This window comes from Larus michahellis, chromosome 1 (genome assembly GCF_964199755.1).
Source record: "Larus michahellis chromosome 1, bLarMic1.1, whole genome shotgun sequence".
Classification (NCBI taxonomy): domain Eukaryota; kingdom Metazoa; phylum Chordata; class Aves; order Charadriiformes; family Laridae; genus Larus; species Larus michahellis.
In genome coordinates this window covers 120,476,451-120,488,767 of record NC_133896.1, presented here as the reverse complement: position 1 = coordinate 120,488,767, position 12,317 = coordinate 120,476,451, and the positions used below count along the sequence as shown (strand labels likewise).

Here is a 12,317-nt window from a genome sequence, read left to right as displayed (position 1 = left end):
GATATGATCATTCCCAACTCAGACAGAGTCTGCCCCCCCAACACAGAGGGTGTCTGGGCACAGCTGGGCTCATTAACCTTTCAATTTTCAGAAGTTACGGAGTCAGAGGGAAGAGCTTCAGTGAATCAGGAACTAGGGTTTTTAGTTTTATTACAGAAGTGGTTAGGTGACTTGGGAGAGCGAGAACCAGAGACCCTTTCGGAGCTCCTCACCGTCTTCACCTCAGTCTCCCTTCTTGCAGGTGTTTTTGAAACACAGTCTTCTCTCCATCCATCCCTCATCCCCTTGGATTTCTTTCCCTTTAGCTAGCTAAAGCTGGCTAACCCCTCCACAGAAACAAACCAATGTGTTACGGGGCTGTCACCACTTCGCCTGCGTGATACCTCGTTGTCCACCTGATGTCTTTCCCCTTGCCTTTAGAGGCTGGGAACACCTCCGGCACCACGCATTTATTCCTCCCTGCCTGTGCTGTGCTTGGAACAACGCAATGTCTGCCCGGACCCAGGCACTATCTTGGTGCGCACAGTCACTGCTGATAACAATGAGGTAATAACAACAGTTAATAACAACAATAGCAATAATAACAAGGCCGTGTGAATAACACCCTGCGATAATAGAGTCAGTGGGAGCTGTACATTTAATTTTGAGGCCCACCACACTGCTTTTCCTCCCAAGGCTCTGAAACTCTGACGCCAAGTTCAGCAGAGACTGGGCTCTACCGAGTGTCTTTTTTTAAAGGTACTTGTGAGGATGAGACCAAGTGGTGACTATATTAAGCCTAAAGGAGCCGATCAAGATTGTTAGCGGCTTTCTGCTTTTTTGGATAGGTGAGGAAAGAATTTGCATGTCGGTTGCTGCAGCATCTGTCAGAATGCGGGACGTTTCAATGCTGCAATGTTTTTAGCCTGATGGTGCAAGAGCCAAGCCGCAGCTCCTCACCTGCCAAGTGCCCCTGACTTTGCCTTCACGCTGCTGTGATGTTTTCTAAGCAGCAGTAACACAGTCATACTGTACAATTAAAAGCACCCATGAGAAAGAAAATTCACATATCCAGTGTCGGCAATTAATTAAGTTTACCCTGGATGAACATTGCAAATAGTCTTAGAAGTATTTTTAAAATTTTCTAACACTGTTTCTCTTAGACCATGGTTGTGAGAGGGGAAACGACTAAAATCCTAAACTCCCAACGTGCCACATAATATTATATTTAAAAGGAAAGGAATATTTCCTTCGGGGGAGTTATAAAAGTTCGCTCTTCACTGTATCGTGCACAGCCACGTACTGGCACGCTGTCGCACAATGCAGGAGTTGTACCGGTATGTTATACTTGAATAGGTTTGGCATTACATCATCCTCTGCTATTTCCTGTCCTGACCTCGACCCGAAAACCTACTCTTAGTCCCAGCAACGGATTTGAAAGGAAGATAAAGGCTATTTGCCTTGGCCATGTCTGAAATGGTGATAGGACGATGACACAAGTTGTTAAAAATTGCAAATTCCCCGACTCTGAGCCCACTAGCTACCCTGCGGGAGGCAGGTATCCCCAGCACTGGTCCCCTGGATTCGCTGGAGGGATGGCCGCTCATCACCTGAGGCCTCTCCAACAAAAAGAAAGAGATGGACTGACAGACTGACAGACTGCTGCCTCCCTCCTCCCCGCGCTGCCCTGAGCACTAAAATGCAATCAGCATGCAAAACAGCCTGGTTACTTAGCATTGACAGCAGCTCCCAGCACCCTGGGATCAGCACACTCATCTCACCACCCCAGGTTAGGAAACCTGATGGAGAAGAGGGGCTGGGCACAACCACTGCCTGCGTGCCCCGCTGCCTGCCCCAGCATCAGGCGGTGCTCCTGGCAGGCAGCCCCCGTCCGAGGCAGAGTCCGTATTTCACATCGCTGGAGTGAGGTGGAAGAAATTCAGTCGGCTGCTGAAGCTGACCAGCTCTCTCCCTGCTATTCCCATGGCAACATACGGCTAACGCTCTCCGTGCAGCGTCTGCCCAGGGACCAGTGCCTCCCAGTTCCCCTCTGGAAATGAAGGGTGATATGGGGACTCTATCTACAGCTCATGAACCTGCCTGAGCTTATGAAATCCCCATCCCTGAGTCCCAGCGGCATAAGCTAGACACTACCAGGGCTGTGTTCCCATCCACATGAAGGCATTTTAGGAGAGATGTCTACCATAGTTACAAATGGCTGTAGCGTCCCAGGGTCTGTATTCACCCACGTGTGCTGCTTCAACTGTCCTGGTACAGTAACACAAAATCCTTGTGTAAATGCAGCTGAAGTGATATAAAACACGCTTTATAATCAGCTGTGCCCATGCTGAAAGAGAATATACTGTATTATTATCATGGTGTCTGCACTGTGATTGCATCAAGGTAACTATTTCAAGAAAGAAATGACACCCCCTCATCCTCTACATAGCTCCACTGGGACTAACTCCGAGTGCAGGAGAGGCTTTGGAGGGAGCCTTTAACCCTAAGCATGTCTACAAAACAAACTGGGCTCATACAGCAGTGCTACCGTTAATTTACAATTATCCTTAGAGATGTCAAACATCAGTTCCCCTCTAGGGGCTATGGGGACTTCAGGACCACCACCACCAAACCAGACCACGCGTCTCTCTCTCGGCTACGTGCAGGTGCGCAGGCCGGTCTTGCTGCAGACTCCCCTGCACGGGGTAGGTACGCAGAAGCTGTAACCGAATGCCTGAATGGCCTGTGGTTCCCGGTCACTGCACAAAGAAGTGACACGAGCAGCTGGAGGAAGCTGTCCCAGAGTGCGCCAGGATGCACCCTGCGACATCCGCAGCGCTCACCTCCAGTTACCCGCCTCTGTTTCCAAGAGAAGGTTGCCCTGCAACGGCTTGAAGTAAGCTGTCAAAGAGCGCTTTGAAATATTATATTCATTGAGTCTACCCACTGCTGATACATTTTAAGTAAAGTGGTTTTTGATTTATGTAAGAAAAGAATGATAAGTACTTTGCCCTGATATTTCCATCTGGCTTGCAGTTTCAGCTTGTCTTGCAAGCAGTCTTTAAAATAAACAAAACCAGCCATGATACAAATCTACCCCTGCAATTAGATCATCAATCCGGCGCTGAAGAGTAGCTTTTGAAATAGGTGCACTCTTCAGGAATACTGCTCTTCGTGTCGGTAGGTAAGACTTGCACAGCTCATATTACTCTTGTAATTCTAGTGCTTGGCGAAGAATCAGCCAGGAAAGAAAAATCCAGCCATGAGAAGACTCCTGTTATCTGGTATGTATTCTTTTAATACAAACTACCTTCTCTATTTGTAGGCAAAAAGACTGGAGACAGACAGAGTAAAAGGCAACCTGGTTGAACCTTTTCTCTGACCAAGGGAAGTCCCTCATGATGCAGTGGGCTAGTTCTGCATCACTTCTGCTAAGAAGCAAAAAATAGTAGCCTGGGCAGAGTTTTGCGCTAATACAGTTTCACTGTTTCTGATGGTCACGTCAGGGTTGGCCCAGGACACCAGGAACGCCAAGTGACCGGGTCACCCTGGCTGTCACTCAGCTCTCTGCCCCATACCACCAAGGTCTTGCAACTCAAGGCAACACAGTTATGGTCTTCTTGCAACACCAGCAACTTGCAACACAGAATGAAACTACGGACACCCCTGAAGAAGTCTGTATTATTTTGCTAACCAGAGCATTTAAAAACTTTATTTTCTTCATAAAAGCTGAAAGTCACTTTTACACTTCCACTCTAGGGGGTTGCTCTTTGTTCCTTCAAAAAGAGATTACGGGAATTATTTGTCCTGCACAAGCAAGACCATGGACCCTTTTTTTCTCCACAGGTCCAGAAACCCACTGCCTTAATCACCATCACCAGGGATCCTCAAATTTAGCCTGCTTTCAAAGTACATTAACGAGCTTTAATGAACTTTACCTCATAGGAGTCTTTATTTGCCTTGTATTTTTCTATCTGGTATAGTTGGTTCTTGTGGCAAATATTGTCCTGGCCTTCAGACTTCTGTGGAGAGAGAAGCACAGAAAAGTATGTACGATAATTGGAGAAAACTAACGCTCAGTTACTGCTTAATGGACTGTACCCACTCTTGACATTCAGTGGTGGTGCAGCAACTTGCAGAGGTGGTGAATTTGGTCAATTTCGTTTCAAATGTCATTGATGGCACCATGATTAAAACAAACTTGCTAAAAGAAGTGAGAAAAGAAAAGACTAAGAAGCTGTTGTCAGATTGGAAGGCTGTTTGGGACAGTTTCTCTAAGAAGCAAACACATTAAGAAGAAAACTCCATGCATCCCACCCTCTTGCCTGTGTAGTCACGTAGGAGCCTACAGACCCTCAACTACTTGAGACTCCTCACCAGAGCACAGGCAGCTGTGTGGAGAGGCCACGGGAAGAGAGCTTGTCTTTGTGCACCATGCCCATCCTAGCACTCCAGCAAACACCGTGCAAAACATGGCCTGAGAGCTCCGCTCCCCTGGATGTACAAGGAAGGGTGACGTGTGGCAGCAGACTCCTGCCCTAGAGAAAGCTGCCACACAGAACTCTCCAGTAGGGTTTCTGACCCCCAAGCCATACTTAGAGGCCAGGATGGTCGGCAGGAGATTAAGAGACTTTATATTCACGTTATTTCTCTTGCAAAACTTTCACCAAAGTTTTCACTTAAAAAATAAATAAAATCTTAATAGCTCTTAAGCTTCCTCTTGATTTCCTGAATCAAATTACATTGTGTTATTGGTATTTCAAGTGGCAGAACTATATCAACATATGGACACAGTACGCCACAAGTCAGAAGTATGACTCCGCACGGCAACAGTTTGCTTTCTATAGGGTAACTGCCTAGCTGGAGGGGATCTCCTATGGAAACAGGGACTCATCGGACTTAAAGCTTATCAGCAATTATCTCCGCAACCTGGGGAACTCTTATCTGAAATAATGTTATTAGTTTGTGAGGAATACTTCCCCTTCGTGGTTACTACTACACAATTATTAAAAAACAACAACAGACAACCTTGGGTAAAGCCTTGAGATCAAATGCCAGCAAGCAGGAAAACGTTTAGCACTTTTTTTACCCTCCTCACCCACTCGTCCAGGGAATCGGCATCAAGTAACACTTACCCTAAGGCTTGCCAAGTAGCGCTCCAGCTTCTTATTAAGCAGAAAGTAGATGGCAAGCGTGTGACTTGCCCTGTTTGAGAGCACAGTGTTGATGACGTCGCTGTTCTTGTAGCCGAGCTTCTCAGTCATATGGAGCAGCACACTCTGGCTGAGGTCCTCAAGGTGAATCCTGCAGAGAGAGGGAGGCAGAGCACGCCGTTCGTACCATCCTCCCAGCGACAGAGCCTTGCCAGCCATGGGGGACATGGGAGAGCGTAAAGAAGAGGCCTCAAAGGCTCAGTAACATGGGAGTGATTAGCTCTCTCCTCCCGTGAGCAGGTACGAAAAGGGCAGACTATTCGGGAACCATGGGCACCGCGGGAAGCCATGACAGCTGAATGAACAGCACTCTCCCCACCGTGTCCTACCCTGACGCAAAACGTCACCGTGATGCTCAGGACACCTCCGTTTGTTACCCTACATCTGACCAGTGAAGACCATTATGATCATCTGGCCGGTTTTGAAGGAAAAGAGGTAAAATCCAGCTCAGGTAGCTTTCTGAAATGACCCTTGTCTCGTAATCAAACACCAGTGTTCAGCTTCACCCCTTACCTGTTGCACAACAGCTAGGGAATTTCACCCTGGAGAAAGGGGACGTACAGGAAAGGTTATTACAGCAGCTCTCAAAATAGTAAAACTGCTGCCATACTCACGTCGGTTAAAAGCAGAACTACAACACGTGTTTATGTATGTGCTCTCTTCTCTTGTAAAGTCTATAACAGACTCAGCCAAGGCAAGAAAAGCAGTACAGCATCCTTGTGGAAATGGCAAAGCATCTTCTCCATGTAAGTTAAAACCAGATTTTCCACAGAACTCTGCTCCTATTTAGACCTCTAAATGTGCTGGCCAGCTTCCCAGATGTGCCCATCAACTCCCATCCATCTCCAAAGAAACACTGGGTTTTGTTCAGTTTCTAAAGGGTATTTCTTGCTCCTAATAATGAGCCTAATATCTGGCTAAGACAACTCAGGGGAGCTTAGGTTGTGGGCTTTTTTTACAACCCGCCTTCCCCCTTCAAAAGGACCATTCTCCACCCTTCCCACCTGCCCCGCTGTCCCCTTGACCCATGCACCTGTGATGCGAGGAATGCCCAGACACCAGTCTGGGTCTCAGGTAGAGAACTTAGACAAGATATAAAACACAGTCTGGAAAATCTCAAGTAACTCTTTTCCTTTATTCAGTGTGCTTATTAACATTCGTTCTGCAGCTAAGGAACGCTTGGGACTGGGGTTTTTTTAAGTTCAAAAGCAAAACTTAACTTGGCCATTGCACATTAAAGCATCTGGATAGCAAAAGAAATTCAAGCAATTTCTACTTGAAGTACGCAGCAAAATGGGAAATTTTTGCTTGCCTTTGGGGAATTTCTTTAATAAAAGCTAGCTTATAAAAAGCCTGGGAGAATATTCTCCCGAAAATGCAGTTTCTGACATTCTTCCGCCTTGTCTCCATGCTCTCCCCTTTCCTACCAAGTTCTTGTCTTGGGAACAACGGGTGTCACCCCCAAAATGGTGGAACAGCACTGCAAGAACATAACACAGCTTCTTGCTTGTGTTATAAAAAGCACAACTAAGAAAGGAAGTGATTCCTTGCAAACTCTGTAGTGGATTTTTCAGAACTATTTTGCCACGTCTTACCCAATCTGCACGCTAATGACAACTTGGAGAAACTGTCGAAGCCGAGTCTAGTGTCACTTTCGGAGGCAGCTCAAAAAGAGTTTAACCATGTCTTTAAATATTACAAACTTTAGAAAGCATTTTCCCTATAAGGCTCCAGTATGACAAATTCCAAGTAGGTCAAGCTTAGGGCATCAACTAATTAAAGAAATACTATCCAAAAAATAAAGCGAAAGAAAGAATCTGTATGGTTTTTATCCTTTACAGCTTCACATAAAACCTGGGTACGGATAGAAGAGTATCTACTTTTCTCTTGTTTTCAGACCAAATGATGAGAAAAGCAGTGCAATGAGGAAAAAAGAAACTGGTTTTTATTTTTTTCAATAGCAGAGCATAGCATTCCACATTGATGTTCCCTTGAAAAGCCTTTATACTAGGAAAGGATTATTGTCCTCACCATATACACATATACGCATGAGCAAACATATGCCCTCTCTATAGTTCGGCACTGCATTTTCTTCTGTTCTTCCATTTGATTCGCTTGCCTTTGGGAGGGAATGATTAATGGGCACTCCATAAATAAAGAGCATTGCACAGCTATTCTGTCTAATAGAGCCTGGCCTCTTCTCTAAGTCACCTACCTAACTGCACCAGTGAGCAGGCTCCAGAAGGGACACTTCCACCACAACCTGTCTAAAGCCTGGCAACTGCAAGCTAAGAAGTCATAGAGGCATGAAAATGTACCTACAGATGCAAAAGAACTGTGAAAGCACATTCAAACCCCATTTCTGTCTTTTTTCCTCTTTGCTACAGATAAGAGGCGCAGAGCAAGAGAATTAAATTATCCATACAGCTCTCAGTTACACTTACATTCACTTAACAGATGCCATGTTTAGTAGATTGATTAGACTCATTATGACAGTGATTTCATTAGCTTAATGAGTCATTCAGTTTACATTTGTTTTCCCTTTCTTTACCATACAATGTTCATATGTGCCATACTTCAGTACAGTCCAATGCACCATGGAAACTCAGACTTCCTTTTGTTGGACAGCATACTACGCAAATTAACTCAAATGCCCTTAAATTTGGGGCAGTAATGTTGAGCTAATTGGTCTGGCTGTTCTCATTCTTATTCTTTGCAAAACAATTGTTCGCAGGGGCAACTTTATATCCTGCCCACATAGGTCTGAGGATTACAGGCAGCTAGCCTCACATTTGCCCTCCATGTTTCAGTGGATGGTTCTAGTGATGCCTCCAGGCATCCAAGCTGCTCAACATCTATCCAACCATAATTTGAGAGTGGAAGACCTGTTATTCTCCTCAGGTCAACGGCATAGTCACAGTGATTCTCCACGACGCAGTACTTGAAAGTTAAGACAGACACTACCTCTGGAAGGGAAATGCTTGCTGCTAAATGAGGCCACCTCCATTCCCTGTCAACGCAGAGGGAAAAGGGAGGTGACTTAGGCAGGTGCCAGGACCGTGTGGGCTGCGACCCATAAGCCAGACAACAGCAACGTCAAAAGGAAAGGTCTCCAAGAACTCCTAAAGGCTGTCCCAAGGTTCAGGGCTCAAACTGATTTCTTGTGCCCCGACTCAGGAGGCTCAAGCAGTGGCAGCACTTATCACCTGCGTTAGCAGTAAGAGAAGGATGCTGCAGCTGCCCCTCACCCCCAGAGGGCTTGGACCCACAGCTCTGAAACACACCCTGTTCACCTGGCTAGCGGTGGAGCAGAGGGGCAAGAGGGTAGGAGGCACTCTTTCCTCCAAAGCTGTGACCTGGGCTGAATGCTGAAGACTGGGGGTATGCATGGCGTGAGCATGCCTGTGGAACCAAATCCTTCAGGGCACCGACACAAAGAGATGGCCTGGCTGGTGAACAAATCATTTTTAGGTGGAGGACAGTGATTCAAACTTTCAGATGAAAGTAGGTCACCACATCCCTAGGCATATGCTACATCTGGTATCTGGCAACTGAATAAACTGTAGGGGGGAAGTTAGGACTCTCCGGGACTCCCCTTTTTGGCACGTCAGGACATAAACTCACTATCAAATTTTAAGCACCAAAATTAGACTTTAAGTTGTTGTCTTTGCCTCAGTCTTACTTAGGATCTTGGCCTGCAAGCTAGTAACTCCTACAGTGAATCCTCTGCAGGTACCAGACTGTGTATGAGACACAGCTGGAGGGCTTTGATACAGGAGGGAGGTTTTATGTGATCAAATATAGACATATATTTCCAAGTTAGCTGCCTGAGGCTCCATTTACGGTCACTGGAGAGGAACTGGGATCTCCTGGGCACAAAGTCATCCTATTAGAGAATCAAAAAGTCAGATGAATCATTCTGAAAATAGCGCCCTTATTTCTCTCCATTGACTATAATGAGCACCCAGGCTGACTGGCTCATGTATACTCTATACTGTAGAACTCTATATGTACAAAGTCAAGCAAGATTATTTCTAAGCAAAGTGGACCACAAGTATCTATCTTTCTTTCTCTTTTTTTCTAGATGGATGTTTGATGGGCCATGAGATTTGTTATCTGTTTGCATTTAGTCATGCATTCAGTATTGCACAGGTATTCAAGATCAACAACAAGCAAGATCACTTAACTCTGACCTTTCTCACCACCGTCTGCATGTTTGCGTAATCCACAAAACCTCACGTATATATCACAAGTAGTAATAGCCTCTACTGGAAAAGTAGCTTGGCTTTTGCTGACAAACAAGGAAAAGATCACAACTACTTGTCACACGTACCGATTCCAAGGTCTGGAGCCAATTAATCATATGATCTGCCCCCCAGGCCACCCTGCAATAATGCATTGTATGCCAGCTTCCAATTTAAGGCATTGTTTTTGACCATTTCAAGCAACACATATTCAACAGCCAATCCCAAAAACTTTCAGGATGCAGTCACAAAAGCAAACCCAGAAAATGCACTGGGATGCTGTCACAAATGGAACTGAAACACCACGTTTTGACATATATAATGTATATACACACTGGCAGGCTTTCTCCACTCTTTTGCACAGTACCTGTTTGGGTATGTGACATTAGGTGGTGCTCTTCCAGGGTAATTCTCATTAAGCCATCGATTTGCAAGTGCCTGCTGGATGTTTGGTCTCTTTGCAGGATCTGGCTCTAGTAGAGATCGTAGAAAGTTTATGGCCGCTGTGAAGAAATCAAGAAAAAAATCCAAGAGCTATTTAATCTGCTTTATGACTTAACATGGTAGTTGAGTTACTACAGGTGTGCAGCCTGACCAAGAGTCTACTAAAAAGGAACATTTTCCTCACGGTATGCTCTAATGTCCTTGAGAAAAAGGAAAAACTGATAAGCGATTAGTAAGTAAAATAAGCAATGATTTATAATCACAATGATTTATAGAGTCATAAAGGAGAGGAGAAAAAGTGCCTTTTGTTTCAGAGCTTGTTTGAAGTTTCTGAGCAGGTTAGCCAAAACTTAATTTTTGTATGAGAACAAGAGGCTGGAGTCAGGTCAGAGGCAAATCACTCAATCTCTGTTTAAAGTAGAAGGAGATGGGCTGGGGGTGAGTGGAAGGGAGGGATGCAGAGCTGGGAGGGAAGACATGGAGAACTGGGCTCCCTTTGACATTATAAGGACAAATTCTCTCCTTGGCTTCCATCCAACCTACAATCAGTTGCAGGAGGTTTTAGGCAAATTAAAAGAGTACAGTAAAATTAATGGGCTTCGTTCCGTTTTCAGATACTGAACCTTCAACTTTCAGTGACATTCAACTATCCCTCGGGAGTTTCTTGCAAAAACCCTCAAAAGTACTTTTCTGATATTTTTAAGTCATGTGCTTCTTATATGGTTAGGAGCAATGAAATCAAGTGGTTTGCTTAAAGACTCAGAAGACGTGCCTGAGCTGAAAATAAGCTGTGTTTTAACTAGGTCTGGTCTTTATGCCTCCGATCATCAAGGCTAGATTCAGTTTATCAGCTACAAGATAGTAAAGAGTTAACTATGTCCTCTACAATTCCCTGTGTGAAAGATAAAGAAACCTAATTCTGGGAAAACCAAGATGGGAATGATTTTGTAGAGGAGATACAGTCAAGTGAGGCGATCCCAAATGAGTCCCGAATGAAGTCAAGGGCAAGCAGGAGGCAGAAGTGATGTCCGTGGCTCAGTCTTCTCCAGATCAGATGGACAGGACCTTGGGGGCTTTTTTCCACCTTCTCCCACAGGAGAGCTGCGGTTCCCCTCCTACATTCTCGGGAGCGTGTCGGGTCTACTCGTTTCCTTACTACTGCAGGCGCCCCAGGCAGCAGCAGCACAGCACCATGGTGGCACGAGACGGTGTCCTCTGGGATGTGTCTTCTGGGCAAGCTGCAGTACAGCCTGGCCAAAACAGCTACTTCAGCTCAGTGCAGGCAAACCAAACCCCTTAAAGGCTTGTGTTACAAACCGGATGTGCTAACACCTCAGTGCTAGAAAACGACGAAATTATGAGCCCGGTCCTCCCGTTTGGCTTTACAGGTATTTGGTCTCACTGCCCTGGCACGCTCACTGGGCACCACGCTGTCCCCTATTCGGAAGCAGAGCAGCCACAATGCCTCTTCTTCACCAACAATACAGCAAAACCCTCCTGAATCCCTGTTCCCACACGTAATTTAAGGAGAGTAATACGCCTGCCAGTAGAGGCCAGGACGTCCTCATCTGAAAAGGGCATAAATGTTAACCTAGGCACAGCACCGCTGCTCTTCACAGGTTCTCCTCTATGAGACTGCTGCCCTCCTTCGCGTTTGCCTGGCCAACCCCCTGAGCATCTTTATCTCCCCGAGCCCACCCACACCACCACCCACCCATGGTACGGGACAGGAAGGCTGGGCTGACATGCCAGGACAGGGTGGCGGACAAGAGAAGGAGGGTTTCTCCTCAAATAAATCAGGGTTAGACCCAATAGGTGCTGACTCCTTACAGCTTGGGTAACTTTGGTGTTCAACATCCTGCAAGAATCAAGCAAAAGCCGAAGAGGGCCCTGAGAGGCTATCTGTTTCAGTGCAGGCCTACCATCAAAAAGTTTATATTTGGAAGAGAGAGAGTTATGATTATGTATTTACCGGTTCGGCTAGGCATCAGCTGGGTTTTTTCTAAGCTCTCTCTTCACAAATCACTGATTTATGTGAGATACTTTATTTAAATCTTTCCCAACATTTTTGTTATTTTCCTACAACAGCAAGATTGCGGAAGCAGCAGGAAAAGCGTCCGTCCAAGTTCATAAACCTCCTGGAAGCTGATGCTATGGCTGCTCCCCATGTGCCCTGAGTCCCCCCCGTCACGCCTCCTGGGCATAGAACCCTCTTATGGCAAACAATAAAGCCCTTGTTCTTTCATTTCATCTCCTCTTTCTCCAGTAATTTCCCCATCTCTGTGTTAGACACCACATGCATCTCACGGGTTCAGAGCAAAATAAATAACCCCTCCCCAAACCAACACCCTCCCCCTCCATCACCACCACCCTCAGCCCCCAAATCAGCTAATGTCTCCGTAAAAACCTTACTTATTTTTCCCCCTTGGCAAAAGGC

At 45.8% G+C, this 12,317-nt stretch overlaps 1 protein-coding gene across 2 annotated transcripts in view; it reads right to left on the bottom strand.

Annotated features, from left to right (window-relative positions):
• HUNK (hormonally up-regulated Neu-associated kinase) overlaps positions 1 to 12,317 on the bottom strand; it is a 58,593-nt gene that overhangs the window by 5,766 nt on the left and 40,510 nt on the right. For both annotated transcript variants that reach the window (XM_074600742.1, XM_074600749.1), the window contains exons 6-8: positions 9,804 to 9,939; positions 5,115 to 5,283; positions 3,918 to 4,001 (exon numbers count right to left, since the gene is read on the bottom strand). In XM_074600742.1, coding sequence (XP_074456843.1) covers positions 3,918 to 4,001; positions 5,115 to 5,283; positions 9,804 to 9,939 — 389 coding nt within the window. The remainder of the gene's footprint in view (positions 1 to 3,917; positions 4,002 to 5,114; positions 5,284 to 9,803; positions 9,940 to 12,317) is intronic.